The 18,877-nt window shown below is 45.2% G+C and overlaps 1 protein-coding gene across 2 annotated transcripts in view; it reads left to right on the top strand.

Annotated features, from left to right (window-relative positions):
• The first annotated feature begins 1,060 nt into the window (after window positions 1-1,060).
• The window catches only part of SLC1A3 (solute carrier family 1 member 3), a 77,665-nt gene continuing 59,848 nt past the window's right edge, over window positions 1,061-18,877 (top strand). Inside the window, exons 1-2 of one of the 2 annotated variants that reach the window (XM_083154699.1) lie at window positions 1,061-1,219; window positions 3,926-4,199. In XM_083154699.1, coding sequence (XP_083010825.1) covers window positions 4,019-4,199 — 181 coding nt within the window. In that variant the 5' untranslated portion in view covers window positions 1,061-1,219; window positions 3,926-4,018. Of the gene's footprint in view, window positions 1,231-3,925; window positions 4,200-18,877 lie in introns of both variants that reach the window. The other variant, XM_083154709.1, reaches the window with a different exon arrangement.

Below are 18,877 nucleotides of genomic sequence, written 5' to 3'. Positions count from 1 at the left end.
GCATCCCTGCTCATTAACATCGCCCCTCCTCCTCATTGTCTATGATGTGCTGAATGCCCAATGTTGACCATATCGTCAGTGCATCATGCTGGCAGTGGGGGGTGGGTGACATCACTAAACAATATCGTTAACAATATTGTTCAGTGTGTATGTGCTATATCATTCAGCAGGGCTTACAACCAATATCATTTATCAGTGGTGGAACTTGTAATGTCATTGCCGTTCTGGGCAGCAATGGGCCCCCGATGTAATGCAACTGCTGCACCAATGGTAGTTCCACCTCTGTCATTAATGATATCGGCGGTAGAGCTTATCATCTAGTGTGAACGGGGCTTAAAATACTCTATTCTGTGGTATAATGTGTATAAGGGACACTACTATGTGGTGTAATGTGAGTAAGGAGCACTACTGTGTGGGGTAATTTGAATTGGGGATACTATTTCAAATATTGCGGTGGGGGAGTTGGTGCCAGCCTCTAACTTTGCCAGTGGCACTCAGACCCCCTAACCCCATGTGCTTATTGTAACAAGCAAAAAGCTTTGAACAGACCATCAAAGGGGGTAATGACCCCCAGTAAAGGTTAAGGACCACACCTATAGACCAACAGACCAACTCTATGATCCAAGTTAATGGCCCCCACCAATAGTTGACCGACCATGTTGAATATCTAATATTAGAAAGATGAAAGGGAATGAAAATTGCCTTTAAAGTAATGCTCAAACGCAACTGCAGCCTACAGCCTGGGAGAGGAGTCAGCAGCAGCCTCATCTGGTTCAGATTTCCTCCTGAGAGGGTGCATTGATTCTAATACCTGAACCCCCAGCACCAAGAGCCCTTTCTATGACTCTGACCAAAACTTGTCTGCGAAATTCCCAGGGTCACAACAATCCTGCATTCCAGTGAAAGCAGCAGGACTGACAGAGCGTGAAACTGGTCTCTACCGCTAGAAAGGACAAGGCTAGGAAAGAAACTGATCAATATTCTGGAGGCGACCAGCCTGGTCTCAGCTGGAACGTTTCCTCTCTACACACACTCTCTCCCTTTCTCTCTGGATAATCCCCTCCCCTTGTCTTAAGTCATAGAGCCACAGTTGGTTGCTGCTGTAGGAGAGAGCACATGCTTCTTTCCACAAGTTCCCTGTCTCCTCTGTGTGTGTGTCTTCTGCTGTCCCCCTGAAGCCTCTCTGCCCCATCTCTAGAGCCGCGGACAAACCACCAAGGTGAGTGCAAGGTCCGGTTCAACCTTAATCAATGCAAAACTTAAAATGCAAAACTTACATCTGTGTTTGATAGAAGAAAAAAAGTTGTGTAATGTATCGCGTATGCTGCTGTGATAATTCTCTCATTCATGTGACAATCATGGGTTGTTCATACAGCTACAGAAAGGTAACAATGTCATCTGTTTTATTATCCTCATTATTATTAATATTATTGTTGTTGTTTTTTATTTACTTATTGATTTAATTATTTATTGTTGTTTTTTTTTTCACAATAAACACCAGACAGTTCAGCTACTGCTGGTACTTTCATCAGAGAACCGTTATATAAACAAACAACAGACAATTTGTTTTGAATTTAATTCCCAATCTGTCTGCTGACGGCGGTTGTAACTTTGTAGGTGAGATTGTTGCTAGTGGTAACAGCATCACAGCACTAGTCCGACATCAGACTGTAGCATATAGTTAACATACTTCTATCGTACACATCTGCATAGAATGGGCTTAAATTAATCAGCGTTGGTGAGTGACATGTATCGGTGCTAAGATTGCTCATTTTTATGGAAATTGGAACTTGAGAGGTTTCCTGACAAAATAGTAAGATAATACTATTTGACAGATGGCTAACAGGAGTCTTTTTTTTTTTTTTATTGCTTAAAATGAATTCTCTGTAAGATGACACAATTTACAATGTAGGCTATTGTACAGTGGGCATTGAAGTTTATGGTTATTTTGCACGTTGGACTCATTTTGAGTGATGTAAAGTTTAAGACAAGGAATATTTAAGTGGAAGTCAAGTGGAACAGTATATTACACATACACTGGGTGCTTTGTGAATTTCTGTGACTAGAGGATGCTGTTACCATATCATTCTAGTGAAAGCAAACAGTGACTGTGAAAAGTAAAATAAATCTGTGTATTTTCAGCAGGCTTAAGGTGTCGATGTGACAAAACTACTCGAAATCAAACCCATTGATAAAATGAAAACTATGTTAATGATTGTTTTGGTTGATTGCTGCTAATTTAATTAACATTTCTAACTCTTAGGGGATTTGCTGACAAGTGTAAAACAGTGGTTTATTTGTAATGGTCTGATGTTATTGGTTCAAAAGATAACTGTTGATTGGTTTCAGTGGGCAAATTCGATTTTGCAGTCTGGTTCTTTAAATAATCCTCTCTACGTTTTTGAACAGTACAAATATTATTTAACCTACATACCGGTATCCTATGAGATAACTATGTTATATTGTAGCTTCAGGATCACAGTGTCAGATATCCAGTTTGCTATGTCACAGTGCATGTAACTGATATTTCTACAGAAAATATGATTTATTGGTTTAATACATCCAGACATCCAGGCGTATCCATTTTGGCAGCTTCAATAACAATCTGTATTTTGGTTATATTTCATTACTTGGGGGGGGGGGGGGGGGGGGGGGAGACAGACTAGCTTTCCAGTACACTATATAACATACAGAAGGAGTTACGATTCTATACTGCTGCATGAAAATCGATTTGTCCTGCTAATTACTAGAGACAAATACATCTTTGTTACGTAACCTACTTTGTTGCTGTGATCAACTGATCCAAAGCACCACGGTAACATATACTGATCGGAGCGTATATTTCAGATCTTACAGATGACCGAGTAGGTCAGGAGGATTTATATCAGTGGCTTCTAGTAATAATTTAACCATCTGAGTGCCAAAATCCCTGTGACAGATGTTCAAAATATCCTCTAAAACTGCCGGCGTCGCTCACATTTGTTATATAAATTCAAATGACAAAAATGTGTAAAAAAAGGGATATTTCCTGTATAAGGTAACATTACAGGTCATAATGATGAGTAGAAATGTTTGCTTTGGCCATTTTCACACCTTTTGTGACAAATTCGCTTGGCACCCAAAGGGTCAATGGTGACATTATTTGTTTTATATCGGTGTATGAGGCTCTCTATCATGTTACAATGGCCCCAAACTTGCAGGCGTTCCGGGCTTCATGGGAAAGTAGGGGTACACTGACTTTAGAGGAACTTAGATTACACTTATCTATTGTTTTATACCTTTTTTTATATATATTAAAGAAAATGTCTATTATTGAATATATTGACCAAAATTTACTAAGAAGGGAGTTTCACGTGGGATGTTGGTATTGGGCAATCAATCAGATACTATGGGTGAGATTTAATAGGATGAAAAATTCAGAAAGTGAGAGATTTGGTAAGAAATCTCTATTATTTTTTTAAAGCGGCAATCATTTACACTTCAAAATCAAACTGGTTTTGCAGTGTAAATGATTGCCGCTTTAAAAAAAAAAATAATGGAGATTTCTTACCAAATCTCTCACTTTCTGAATCACTCATCCTATTAAATCTCTCTTGTTATCTTCTAGAAGGTGCTACATAAATAAGAAGTAGATTCTGATTGGTTGCCCATAGCAACAACCCGTGTGAATTAGAACTCCCATCTTAGGAAATTTCCCATCTTGTGTCTTTCTCTTTATTTATTTCGATTTTCATTCATTGAAACTATTATTGTTATTTTATTTATATTTATGCTCGATTTATTAACTGCCATAAATGAATACGGTAATGTTTGCTCTTTGGGTTTGGCGTATAAAGAAATGATCCTATTTGGAGGATGTGTTGCAATGGATTGAAAGACTCTGGTTTGGATGACTATAATGGGTTATTCACATCTTATATTACAGTTCCGCTCCTGCCGCCCGGCTGCCTTTGATCATCCCCAGTAAGTTCCAGTTTCCGTTGCACTGAGACGAGAGGCGTCTCTTTAACCTGCACAAATGACTAAAAGCAATGGGGAAGACCCAAGATCAGGGAACAGAATGGAACGCTTCCAACAAGGTGTACGCCAACGCTCTTTAAATGCAAAGAAAAAGGTGCAGAATATAACCAAGGATGATGTCAAAGGTTTCTTCCAACGGAATGCATTTGTCCTATTTACCATCATTGCTGTTATTGTGGGTAAGTGGTACATTACTGTATAGTCTGCGATGGCATCGTAGTGACATGTGTGAATAATGCCCCTGGAAATGTATCGCAATATTGGGACTGGCGACATCTGACCTCTGTTATGTTGGTAGGTGGCGATTTATAGTCTGGTCCAGACTTCTTCTCATGCATGTATAATACCCCTTCCCGGATCTGACCCGGCATTTGGAACACGGATCCTAGCCAGGTCGAATCCGGGGTTTGCTACACTAAGCTTACACTCAGGCGCCTATGGGGGCGACGCTTCGAGATGACATCATCTCCAAGCGCCGAGCCCTGTAGTGCTGCGCTGGGGGCAGCCAAGCTCCAAGGAAAGCATCTGGGCTGCCCCCAGCCCGTGCACCACCCCCAGCCCCGGACAGTGGCAGGTGGGGAGTTTGAGTGGAGCGGTACTCCTGTCAAACGGTAGTGCAGGTGTCCTAAGGCGAGCTCAGGGAGGACAGAAACCTCCCGTGGAGCAGAAGGGCAAAGGTGAATGGATACCGCACACAGGCATCCATTCACCTCCTCCCTGCCTCCGCTGCTGTCTGCAGAGTACAGCAGACAGCAACGGAGGCTGTGTGCACCCCCGGCCAACCTCCATGTTGACCGCAGCAGGTTGGGCTTCCCCCATTGCTGTAAACGGGAGCTGGGTCGGATGTCTGGTTATGGTTATTTTTATGGCATTTCATCCAGGGATCACTGACATTAGGATATTTTAGAACAAGATAAGACCAAATCTCTGAAGCCAAGAAACCAATGTACCCCCCAAAAATTATTGGTGCCTAACTTTTTGGAATTTTTTCTTCTTCTTATAAGGTGCCGCTGGCTCCTAGATTTTACCGTCTCCTAGAACGACATTATGGGTTCCTAGAAGCTAGTGCTACATTATTTGGCCAATGCTAGAATTATTGATAAAAAATCATATTGTCGTCTTAGAACTGGCATTGTACTTTGTGAATGTGTGCACTAGTAGAGGTGGGGGTTCTGCTGGGCTACTAGGATATGGAAATGACTAGTATTATGTCTACCAGTTTGTGTTCTGCTGGTTGCATGGGGCCACTAGTTATGGGAACGGAGGAGGATCCGGTGATTCATGGTCTGAGGGGCCCTGCACACCTAAATCAGCAGAAGTTACCACAGTGTACTGGATACAACCAGCGGAACACAGCGGGGGCTGACATTCTGTAAAGGCCGTCAGACAGGATGGTGGTGCAGATGTATTAAGCCTGGCAAAAGTGGTGATAATGTGGAAGGTGATAATGCACTAGCCAATCAGCTCCTAACTAACAAGACACAGACTGGGGGCCAGATGCACTAAGCTTCAAAAGTGATAAAACGGAGAGTGATAAACAGCCAGCCAATCAGCTCCTGCCTGACATTTTTCAAACACAGCCTGTGACATGTCAGGTAGGAGCTGATTGGCTGGCTGTTTATCACTCTCCATTTTATCACTTTTGAAGCTTAGTGCCTCTGGCAAACAGTTTGAAAAATGTCAGTTAGGAGCTGACTTGCTGCTGCATTCTCACCTTCCACTTAAACATGTCATCATTTCACAAGGCACAATGCAATTGCTCCAGAGTTTGGAAGTAAAGATAAGAGGTGGTTCTATGTACTAAGCTAAGAGACAAAGTGGACAGAGATAAAGTACCAACCAATCAGCTACTAACTGTTACAGCCTATGACATGACATTTAGGAGATGATTGGCTGGTAATTTATCTCTGTCCACTTTATCTCTCTCCAATGCTGAGTACATAGACCCCCTTAGGGGTCAAAGAGTAGACATTTGGAGATATTGTAAAGCAACCAATCAGCTATTACCTATTATTTTAAAGTATGTTCTATAAAATTCTAGCTACAAGCTCACTGGTTGCTATGGGCGACTCTTCCACTTGTCTGCTTCCTGAGTCTTTAGAAGGTTTGAGACATTTCCATCCTAGGTATGAAATCACAGCTTGGCCATAGATTTGAGACTCCAGCTCTGGCTGCTTCCTCTACATCATCCACAAAGATCCCTACTGGTCCCCACTGGTCCACATAATTGTCAGTGTCATGCACTGAGGGCATACCACCCAACATGACCCATTCCATTATTACATCTACAATGTCTAGGTTTACAGTCAAATGGTCGACAGGGTCAAAAGTTAGACAGTTATAAGGTCGACATGCTCACAAGGTCCACATGGAAAAGGTCGACATGAGTTTTTTTCAACATATAGTATGGACACCGTCTGAGTGTACTGGATCCCCTCGCATGGCTCACTATGTTTCGGGCACAGTGTCTCGCCGTGCTGAGCACACTAATACATTCTCCCACCATCAGTAGTGGATGGCAAGGTATGAAATTCCGCCTGTCGACACATGTCTGCACCAAAAAAATTCTAAACCCATGTCAACCTTTTTCATGTAGGCATTTTCCATGTCAACCTTTTCAGCATGTCGACCTGTTGACTGTCAACTTTTTGACCATCTAGTCCTTTTAACTGTCAACCTTTTGACTCTCAACCAATAGCTGTTGCCCTTTTGACTGTCGACTTAGACACTGTAGACTAATGACTGCATACCGACCCATTCCAGGTGGGACAAGATGCTCTGTTCCTGGACTTTCATGCCAGTGGCAGTTGCAGAGTAACTGAGCTGCAGCACAGTCCAAAATTCAGATAGGGGAGCCGCACCAACTGCCACCCCGAACACTACAGTCCGGGACTCACTGGCAGGTGTAGCTCCCATATTTGAATGTAGACAGTGGTGCAGTCCCACCTCTGCAACTGCCATTAGTAAGGAAGTCCAGGAGCAGAGCATTTTGTCCCTCCTGGATTGGGTCATGTTGGGAGGCAGAGCTGGATTAAGCCTTCGGGGGGCCCGGGGCACTTTAGAAATGGGGGCCCCCTCGTACTTGTCATTATTGGCTGCAAACTGCACGGGAGAATATTACACTGTCAAAACACAGAATAAGAGCAGTATAAACTTGGTCAATGGTCAACTGCAGGGGGGGGGGGTAAGATATATATACCACATGAAAATCCTGTGTTTGTCCCTCTGTAGGAGCCCTGACAGGCTCAGTGCTGCCTCTGATTAAAAACCCTCCCATAACAAGGCAGCTGCTGTTGCTATCCCTCATGGGCCTGAGAAGCATATGATGAGCTCCACCAAGCAGAGCTCAGCACAAGTATTTTTAAAATACATGCCAACCACAGGGGGCCCCTAGATAGAGGGGGGCCCAGGGGTACTGACCCCTTGTGCCCCCATTATAATCCGGCTCTGTTGGGAGGTATGACTGAGGGACATTGAGTACTGGCATGGGACCTGTATGAAATCCTAGTAGTTAATAATCTCAGCCTTGTGATAAGTGGTGTGCATTTATTAAAACCTCAAAGAGCACCCTAGTAAAGTTCTTAGACATTTAAACTCTGTATCTGTTTGTTTTGTTTCATTGTAAAGCCTTTCATTTCTAGAGTAATGATATGTAAAACAGTCTGTCTTCTGAGCTGATTTTTGTATTGTATTGTAAGAAAAAGACAAATGACAGAAAGTAAACAGTATTTGACCATAAAGAAACAGAAACAGCTGTGATATGACTTAACATCACAGCAGGTGAGATTCTCAGAACATCTTTCCGGTATCACCGAGTGTCCTCCTGGCATTCAGAGAGATCAGATGCCTTGGAAACAAGGACGGTGTATTATATATATAACAAGTTCCTCATTTCCAGACCACCCAAGAAGCACGCAGTGTAGCTGCTATGACCAGGAGTATACCACTTATACACAGACATGAAAGGACATTAAACTTTGCAGGTGGATATCCCAGTACAAATAGTTAAACTCCTATCACGTATAGTAAATGAGCTTCTAGTTTTTAAGTACAAATCACTTTTCAGCTACTTAAGTGTTAAATATTAAGCTGTAGACAGAAAATACAGAATGTTTTGGGCATTATAAATGCTACTCCCCCTTCCACAGAACTGGATTGTGTCCCGACGGACTCCTCTCTTGTTATATTGAGGAGGAAGGGCACAGTGACAGACCAATCACCTGCACTTCATCCTGCAGGCAGTGCTTGAGTCGGGTGCCTGACAGCCTTGATACCTTCAGCTTTCAGTCTCTGCACACTGAATACAGTGGCTGCAGGTTATTGGTCAGTCTGGAGAAGAACAAATGTGTATTTTATTCTTTAACAAATTGTAAATCTCAATACACATTTTTTCATCATAGCGCAGTGTTCTGTTCTTTTCTGTTGGTCCCCTCAAAAATTGTGGTTAAGTATCCACATTTCTTCACTGCTGCTTTGATTGAAATTAGGTGACCATAAATCCCAGGTGGTCCCTTGAGCACGCCACCATTGTTTCATTTTGTACAGTCTGGGGAAGATGTATCAAACAGTTTCCCAAAACAACCAATAAAATCAAAGCTATCATTTAGCAAGTACAGTCGATTAAATGATAGCTAGATTTGGTTGTATCGGTTAAGACTCTTGGATCCCCGCACACCGGTACAAGGGAACTACTGGAGAGGGAAGACGAGAATGCTAAATGCAGACTGGTCTATGCTACCCTTACCGCACCGTACATAGAGCACACATGAGAACAATACAGGGTACACACAACATCACATTACAGTAACCAAAACTATAATGGACTACAAGTAACAATTGGCACCACAGATCTCAATACAGCTGGGATGTAAGGTTTAGCAAATGTATAATTGGTGTATTACTAGGGGTAGGCAGCTGTAGGAAGAGGTGAATGGCTCAGAACGAGAGGAGATGCGGGATAGATGGCGGCTGAGTAGGTAAGGGCTGTAGTTGTGAGAGAAGAGGACGGACCGGAGCCATGCTCTAAAGAGCTTACTATCTCAATGTGACGGACCTCGTCAATCATCGTAAGCATAGCTTGAAGATAATCCAAGGTTCCTTCTGGGCATGCGTCGTGAAGCAAGTGTTTGGGGGGGGGGGGGGGGGTTACTGGAAAGTATCCGGTGTGGTCCCTCTCAGGGGGAAGTATAGAAGAAGCCCATATTCTTTGGTTGGACAACCATTCATCCAATCCCGGGAATCAGTGATAAAACTTGTGGGTGGTAAGCCCAGGTGCAAAACTATCATTTGGACTCCCCACCTCCATCCCAACTCAAGTTCACAATATTTAACATGGCAGTGGGTGGCAGGGGAGGCAGAGTGTGACAGAGAAAAACAGTGGGTGACAGGAAGAGGGTGACAGGGGCAGCAGTGGATGACAGAGGCAGAGTGTGAACGGGAGAGGCAGAGGGTGACAGGTAGAGGTAGGGGGAGGCAGAGTGTGACATGAAAAAACAGTGGGTGACAGGAAGAGGGTGGCAGGGGCAGCAGTGGATGACAGGAAGCGGCCGAGCATGACAGGGAGAGGCAGAGGGTGGCAGGGGGAGGCAAAGTGTGACAGGAAAAAAACGAGGGTGACAGGAGTAGCAGTGGCTGACAGAGAGGGGCAGTGGATGACAGGGAAAACCAGTGGGTGACACGCGCAGCAGTGGGCCCCTTAGTCCTCAGGGCTCCTGGGGCACTACACCTGCTGCATGGTAGTTCCGCAATGAAAGTTCCGCCTCTGCCCAGAATATATCACATTCCGTAGCCTTTTGCATACACAGTATGTGGCCAACCCGCCTAAATCTGCATTTTCCGAGCTTTGACGCCTCCCGCTCATAGTATGTACACAAAATACTACAAACATGCAAAAGACTCATGGACGGGAAAGTGACGAAACCTTGGGAGTAATCCCTTTCTGAAGAGGAAGAGAGTATTGTCTTGCCTCTTGGTAGCCATGGTAGGAGCAATGCTGGGGGTGACTCAAGCCTGTTATAGACAATCTGTCTGTATATGGATGTGGAGGCGTGGGACATGTACATCGGAGGAATCCCACCGCTTGCAGATACATGTCGCCACACATCTCTGTATGGAATGCAGCAACCAAAGGCTCATTCTCACCTGTATTCAAATGTCTTCTCAGTCCAGTAATAATAACATGCATCGTTTATGCAATACAAGAGCAGACGCAGCTGAACCGTTAATTCTATTACGTTTATTTATACATATAATTTATTCTGGATTCAAGGTTATAATGAGTTATGCAATTAAAAGTAATTATCACAGATAATAAAACACTAATTAATAGAATTAATTGGAAAATGTATCTATTATTAATATAATACTGCTTACCCATCAAAATGACAGGACAGCGTAACAGTAATGTCAGCGCCGGAGGCTGTGAGCGCACGAACGGAGCAAGACTTGAGTTGCTCCATTGGGCACCATCTAGTGTCTGCTGATGCGCGCAACGCTTGACTTCCCCATCCATAAAGCGAGTCGCAGCATTAGACTTCTATTATATAGGATCAGTATAAAATATAATATACCGCCAACACTTATTTTAGGTACTATTTACTGGAATTGTATATGAAATATTTAGCAGCATGAGTGGTTAAGAGTTGAACGCATCTCCACTATCATGTGAATGGGTGTAAACGGACAGCAACCTGGTATAGTCATGTAGACTACTCATGTGCAACTCCTGAATCAGGCCTACATGGTCTGTATGTCACAGGGAGGAGCTCCCTCACTGGCAGTAAGGCAAAGGGTGGGAGCATAGGTGCCGATTTATGCTTTTGCTGGTGGGTGCTCAAGCCAAAAATATAGAGGAGTGGCTTCATGGGGAAGGGGTGTGGCCACAAAATAATACCAAGTTATATTACGGAGCACAGTTGTCTCCAATATTCAAATTACCGCAACATAGTTCCACATACATAAATGCCCCCACAGTGCAGGTACATAAATGCCCCCACAGTGCAGGTACATAAGTGCCCGCACCATGCAGGTACATAAATGCCCCCACAGTGCAGGTACATAAATGCCCCCACAGTGCAGGTACATAAATGCCCCCACAGTGCAGGTACATAAGTGCCCGCACCATGCAGGTACATAAATGCCCCCACAGTGCAGGTACATAAATGCCCCCACAGTGCAGGTACATAAATGCCCCCCAGTGCAGGTACATAAATGCCCCCCAGTGCAGGTACATAAATGCCCCCACATTACAGGTACATAAATGCCCCCACATTACAGGTACATAAATGCCCCCACAGTGCAGGTACATAAATGCCCCCACAGTGCAGGTACATAAATGCCCCCCAGTGCAGGTACATAAATGACCCCACAGTGCAGGTACATAAATGACCCCACAGTGCAGGTACATAAACGCCCCACAGTGCAGGTACATAAATGCCCCCACAGTGCAGCTACATAAATGCCCCCACAGTGCAGGTACATAAATGCCCCCACAGTGCAGCTACATAAATGCCCCCACAGTGCAGGTACATAAACGCCCCCACAGTGCAAGTACATAAATGCCCCCACAGTGCAGGTACATAAATGCCCCCACAGTGCAGGTACATAAATGCCCCCACAGTGCAGCTACATAAACGCCCCCACAGTGCATGTACCTAAATGCCCCCACAGTGCTGGTACATAAATGCCCCCACAGTGCAGCTACATAAATGCCCCCACAGTGCAGCTACATAAATGCCCCCACAGTGCAGGTACATAAACGCCCCCACAGTGCAGGTACATAAATGCCCCCACAGTGCAGCTACATAAATGCCCCCACAGTGCAGGTACATAAATGCCCCCACAGTGCAGCTACATAAATGCCCCCACAGTGCAGCTACATAAATGCCCCCACAGTGCAGCTACATAAATGCCCCCACAGTGCAGGTACATAAATGCCCCCACAGTGCAGGTACATAAATGCCCCCACAGTGCAGCTACATAAATGCCCCCACAGTGCAGGTACATAAATGACCCCACAGTGCAGGTACATAAATGCCCCCACAGTGCAGGTACATAAATGCCCCCACAGTGCAGGTACATAAATGCCCCCACAGTGCAGCTACATAAATGCCCCCACAGTGCAGGTACATAAATGCCCCCACAGTGCAGCTACATAAATGCCCCCACAGTGCAGGTACATAAATGACCCCACAGTGCAGGTACATAAATGCCCCCACAGTGCAGGTACATAAATGACCCCACAGTGCAGGTACATAAACGCCCCCACAGTGCAGGTACATAAATGACCCCACAGTGCAGGTACATAAACGCCCCCACAGTGCAGGTACTGCGCGGACAGAATACAATCTTCCCGGTATACTGTTTCCCAGGTGGCGGGTCCAGCAAATTAGCAAGTTAATATGGCGGCCCAGAAGCGGGATTCGGGCCCGTGGGTGCTCATCAATTTCCGTGGGTGCTCAGGCCCTTGAGCACCCACAGACTCAGCACCTATGGGTGGGAGCATGTCAGAGTGGAGGTATGTTGGAGAGGAGACAATGAAGGTATATTGGAAATGCTAAAGAGGAGACAGGGAGAGGGTCTGGATTATTAGATATACAGGGCGAAATTTACCACGGTGGGAGTTCTATTTCAGACGTGATGTTGCTATGGAAAACCAATCAGAATCAGATACTATCTATTATATTCTTGAAGGTGCTAAGTAAATAGTAGATTCTGATTGGTTGCCTATAGCCACATCCCATGTGAAATAGAACTCATTCTAGATAGACGGTCAATAAGTCGCCCCCAAAAGGTTTACATGCCTTAGGTGGACCGGGTCAACATGGGAAAGGCTGACAGGGTCAAAAGGTCAACATGAAAAATGTAGACACGTGAAAAGGCTGACTTGAGTTTTTCACATCTATTTGGTGTCAATATTGATAACTGTCAGCATGAACCCCCCCCCCCAATTAGTGTCATGCTTTCCCTTTCATCGCTCTCCATGCGTCGGCATACTGTTATATAGACACTGTGGGGGAAAATGTACTAATATTGGCTATCACGGCTGATCCCTTGTACAAACAGGTAAGAACAGGATCGGCCAGGAAATACGGCCTGAGAACTCGGCTCATTTACTAAGTTGTCAAGATTCGTGTTTCCAAATGACGATGTCATTCATTCAGCCGACGAGTTCCCGGCAGCCAAATATGGACAAGGCTGAAGCAGTCAGAAACGTGCAATACTTATCTGTGTAAAAACTAGAATAAATCATTATAAAAAACTGCATGCGGTCGTCATCGCCCCCCCTCCCCCCACTAGTATAACCAGCCCGGGCTCTTTGAGCCGGAGCTGGTACCAGAAATACAGGGGACAAAATGAATAGGGGTACCCTGTATTTCTATAACCAGCACCGGGCTCTTTGGCCTGTCCCGTTATAAAAATACAGGGGACAAAAAGAATAGGAGTTCCCCGTATTTTTATAACCAGCACCGGGCTCAAACAGCCAGCAGTGTCATGCCACAGCTGGAGGAAAATGTTTACATTCCCCTGGCCAAAACATGAACACCCTGGCTGGTCAACCCTGGCTGGGTCCCTGGGGGAGTGCCCCCCCCCACCCAATAAAGGGGTCCCCACCTCCAGGGCTGAAGCCCGGGGGTGTCCCCATCGCCCCAGGGCAGTGGACGCCAGGCTGATGGTATTAAAGTGTAAATAATAAGGTTAAAAATAAGGTATTGGGTTTGTAGTAGAACTTTAAGTCCCAGCAAGCCTCCCCCACGTGCTGGGACTTGGGGAACCCAGCATGCAGTACATTATACTAAAGTATAACTTTAGTACGCACTCCATCCATACATACTCACCGACATTGACACGGAGGTTCGGTCCATTTGTCCAATAGAAAACTGAATGGGTACCTGTGAAAAAAATGTTACTTCTCACCTGTGGTGTAGATCGATCCTCATCTGTTCATATAGGCAATGCATGGGTTAAAAACAAACAAACCGCAAATACCTGATCCAAACAGACACCGAGGAGCTGCTTGTTTACACAAGCAGTTCCTGCCCGAGACTGAGGGAAATCCCAGTGACGATAGGGGAGCTCCACACCTGATAGACAGTGCGCGGCTCCACAGTTCATAGGCTGTTCCATGAATAGTTCATAGGGTGCGTGCGGCTCCGCGAATTTAACATGGGCGTCTATGGCTGGTTTCCACCATAGACACCTGTGTTATAGTCTTAACATGGGCATCTATGGTGGGAAAAGACAATTCAGGCTGACCGAAAAGTCAATTGGGGTCAACTTTGTGGTCAGCCTGAATTGCCGGTTCCCACCATAGATGCCCATGTTAAGATTTTAACATAGGCCTCTATGGTGGGAACTGACTATAGATGTCCATGTTAAATTCATAACATTCGGATCTCTGGAGCCATGTACAGCCTATCAGGTGCGGCACTCCCACAGAGCCCACCCCTGATAGGATGAGGGAAGTCCTTTGTGGTTCTCCAAGTCCCAGCATGCTTGGGGAGGTTTACTGGGGCATGTATTTCTACTACAAAACCCAATACCTTATTTTTAATATTTATTTACACTGTAATGCCATCAGCCTGATGCCCACCACTTCAGCTCAGGCCGGAGGTGCTCTGGAGGGGAACCCCTTTATTAGGGGGGGGGGTCCCCAATCCCCCAGGGACCTGGCCAGGGGTGAACAGTCAGAGTGTTCATGCTTTTGACTGGGGGAGCTGATGACACTGCTGGCTGTTTGAACCCGGTGTTGGCTTTAATACTATGAGTGACCCCTATTCTTTTTGTTCCCCGTATTGTAGTAACCAGGACTGACCCAAGAGCTGGTGCTGGTTATAGAAATAGAGGGGACCCCTACTCATTTTGTCCCCTGTATTTCTGGAACCAGCCCTGGCTTAAAGAGCCCGGGGCTGGTTATACTCGTAAGGTGGACCCCACGCAGTTGTTTTTTTTTTTATTCAATTATTTATTCTCATTTTTCCACAGAGAAGCTTACACGGATCTGACTGGTCCGTGCAGGCTTCAGTAAAATACGGATGGAAAATGTGACGTATTTTTCCGTTCCGAATTTTACGGCTGAATTCAGCAAAGGATCGTAAATTTGCCCATCAGATAGAAATATGTGACCCTTTACAGATGATCTATTGATGGTGTACTCATTCGTACAACCGAATTTGGCTAACCTTCCGTACATAGACACTGCAAATCGGACGAATTTGGCTAATAGTAAATTAGCTAGCCGTATTTAAGATTGAATAGGTGCATTAGTACCCATTCGATGTTGGTAAATTCTCCCCCTGTAGATCTATCAACCGGCAACTGCAGGGTGATAGATTGGACATAACTGGAAAAATAATTTTAAAAAATTGTATGTAACACATACGCACAGACAAAAAACACATTTTACAAAGGATTTTGTAAAGAAAACCACAAATAAAATAACAAAATAAAACAGCAGGGTTGGTGCGGTAATTTTAGGTAATAAATTCCAGGAAGTGTATATTCCACCCATGGAAGGTACGAGCTAAGGCAGCCATCTTGGGGGCACTTGGTAGGATTACTCTGGGGGGATTGGCCATGTCTAGAGCAGATTACACAAAATGGACACTTGCAACGTCCTAACACTCGTAGAAGGGCTCTAAAACAACAGTTAGACCCATGTGTTTTTCATCCCATTCACAAGCATACCTGGTGAGGCAGCCATGTTGGGTGCACTACAAAGGTTACACTGTGAGAGATAAGCCATACAAAGAACCAAGTCATATATGGGAAAACTGACATGTGTGTAATATGATATACTCTATATTCGGCATTCCCAACCTCAGTCCCCAGGCTCCAATGCCATCCATGACTGAGCACAGTTGACTCAATTAGTACCTCAGTTATTTCGATTTAACCATCTGTGCTGAAGTCTGGATATCACAAAAACCTGCACTGCCAGTGTGCCCGAGGATCGAGTCCAGGAATGCCTGCTGTGTATAAATAGCTCAACAAATAGTCTAACCTACTTAAAGAGAAACCATCTCAAACAGTGGCATAAAAGGCAGTATTAAAGCAGTTATGAGTTCAATATAAATATAATGAAATTAGATTTCACGGCTGATGATGATATTTGTAGCAGTAAGGGTACAAGGTGGTCCAGTCACTTGGGTGAAGAATAGAGTCAGGGGGTATCTGGAGTAAGTAGTCCTCGTTCTGTTACTCTCCTGTTTAGCTTGTGTATAACTCCAGCTTCGATTTATAAAAATTCTCATTTCGGAGCATAGGTGTGGGAGGTATTTTGGCGCATAAATACATTGGATAAGTTGGAAGTGTGGGAGGTATGTTGGAGTGGAGACTGGGAGTAGGTCTATTGATGAGAAGACATGGAACACAACTGTTGGAGAGGAGACACTGGAAGTATATTTTTAGTGGTTGGGAGGCATGGGAAGTATACTGGAGATGATAGAGGGAATGTATATTGAATGGGACGAATTGAATTCATACAGTATTGGAAGTATGTTAAAAATAATACAGGAAGGTGTATTGGAATAATGGCACGACAGGTATGTTGGAGGATCAGGTATGGGTGGTATGTTAGAGGAGGTGTGGGTGTTAAGTTGGAGAGGAGGCGTGGGTGGTATGTTGGAGAGGAGGCATGGGTGGTATATTGGAGATGAAGCGTGGGTGGTTGTTGGAGAGGAGGCATGTGTGATATGTTGAAGAGTAAGCATGGTTGGTATATTAAAGGAGGAATGGGTGGTATGTTGGAGAGGAGGCGGGGGTGATAATTTGGAGAGGAGGCAGGGGTGGTTTGTTGGAGAGGATGCGTGGAGGATATGTTGGAGAGGAGGCATGGGTGGTATGTTGGAGAGGAGGCGTGGGTGGTATGTTGGAGAGTATGTGTGGGTGGTATGTTGGAGAGGAGGCTTGGGTCGTATGTTGGAGGAGGCTTGGGTCGTATGTTGGAGAGTAGGTGTGGGTGGTATGTTGGAGAGGAGGCGTGGGTCGTATGTTGGAGAGGAGGTGTGGGTGGTATGTTGGAGAGTAGGTGTGGGTGGTATGTTGGAGAGGAGGCTTGGGTCGTATATTGGAGAGGAGGTGTGGGTGGTATGTTGGAGAGGAGGCTTGGGTTGTATGTTGGAGAGGAGGTGTGGGTGGTATGTTGGAGAGGAGGCTTGGGTTGTATGTTGGAGAGGAGGCGTGGGTGGTATGTTGGAGAGGAGGCAGGGGTGGTGTGTTGGAGGAGGCTTGGGTCGTATGTTGGAGAGTAAGTGTGGGTGGTATGTTGGAGAGGAGGTGTGGGTGGTAGGTTGGAGAGGAGGCAGGGGTGGTATGTTGGAGAGGAGGCAGGGATGGTATGTTGGAGACGAGGTGTGGGTGGTATGTTGGAGACGAGGCGTGGGTGGTATGTTGGAGAGTAGGCGTGGGTGGTATGTTGTAGAGGAGGTGTGGGTGGTATGTTGGAGACAAGGCGTGGGTGGTATGTTGGAGGAGGCTTGGGTCATATGTTGGAGAGGAGGTGTGGGTGGTATGTTGGAGAGGAGGTGGGGTGGTATGTTGGAGAGGAGGTGTGGGTATGTTGGAGACGAGGCGTGGGTGGTATGTTGGAGGAGGCTTGGGTCATATGTTGGAGAGGAGGTGTGGGTGGTATGTTGGAGAGGAGGCGGGGTGGTATGTTGGAGAGGAGGTGCGGGTGGTATGTTGGAGACGAGGCGGGTGGTATGTTGGAGAGGAGGTGTGGGTGGTATGTTGGAGACGAGGCGTGGGTGGTATGTTGGAGTGGAGACAGGGATGTGTGATGGATTGTAGGCATGGGCAGTATTTTGAAGATGACACAGGGAAGGTATATTGAAATAGAAGCATTGGAGTACAGGGAAGGTATATTGGAATGAGGGCATGGATGGTGTGTTGGAGAGGAGGTATGGGTGGTATGTTGGAGACAAGGCGTGGGTGGTATGTTGGAGGAGGCTTGGGTCATATGTTGGAGAGGAGGTGTGGGTGGTATGTTGGAGAGGAGGCATGGGTGGTATGTTGGAGTGGAGACAGGGATGTGTGATGGATTGGAGGCATGGGCAGTATTTTGAAGATGACACAGGGAAGGTATATTGAAATAAAAGCATTGGAGTACAGGGAAGGTATATTGGAATGAGGGCATGGATGGTGTGTTGGAGAGGAAGCAGGAAAAAGATATAATAATAATATTCCGCACCTCCACCAAACTTAGACCCTATTGCATATGCCCCCAAGTAATTTATTATATTTTATTCAATAATTTCATTTTCATTTTTTATGTGCTTGTTTTATTTTATTGTGCATATTTAAAAGATAAAGTTCATGAATAACTTAAACAGAACTAATATATCAATTAATAATAACCTGAAATGATTTATTGATAATGACACATACATAATTGAAATCAGTGGTCCGACAGGGTTGGAAGGTCGACACTAGCATTCGGTCGACAATGGGAAGGTTGACAGTCAAAAGGTCGACATGAGTTTTTCAACTTTTTTTGGAACCGACATGTGCCGACAGGCGATATTTCATGTTCTACCATCCACTAGGGCATGGTGGGAGAATAAAATAGTGCCCAGGGCAGCGAGGGAATGTGCCCGAAGCATGGGGAGCGCAGCGAGTAGGCGGTACACTTTGTCTGTGTCCATGTGTCGACACTTGGGACAAAAAAAGTGAAAACATCATGTTGACCTTTTGACTGTGGACCTTCCCATTATCCACCTAATGCTCGAGTAGACCTTCCAACCCTGTCGACCTTCAATGCATATTGATCTAAATTTGTCAACACAATTATACCCCTTTTAGACCAAAACGCCGGGTCGCACCCGGCTTTTTGGACCCTGGTTGAAGCCGGGTGCGACCC

The sequence above is a fragment of the Crinia signifera genome, chromosome 1, assembly GCF_055691185.1.
Source record: "Crinia signifera chromosome 1, ASM5569118v1, whole genome shotgun sequence".
NCBI lineage: Eukaryota > Metazoa > Chordata > Amphibia > Anura > Myobatrachidae > Crinia > Crinia signifera.
Note: the sequence above shows the minus strand (reverse complement) of the source record. Positions and strands in the feature narration are given on the sequence as shown.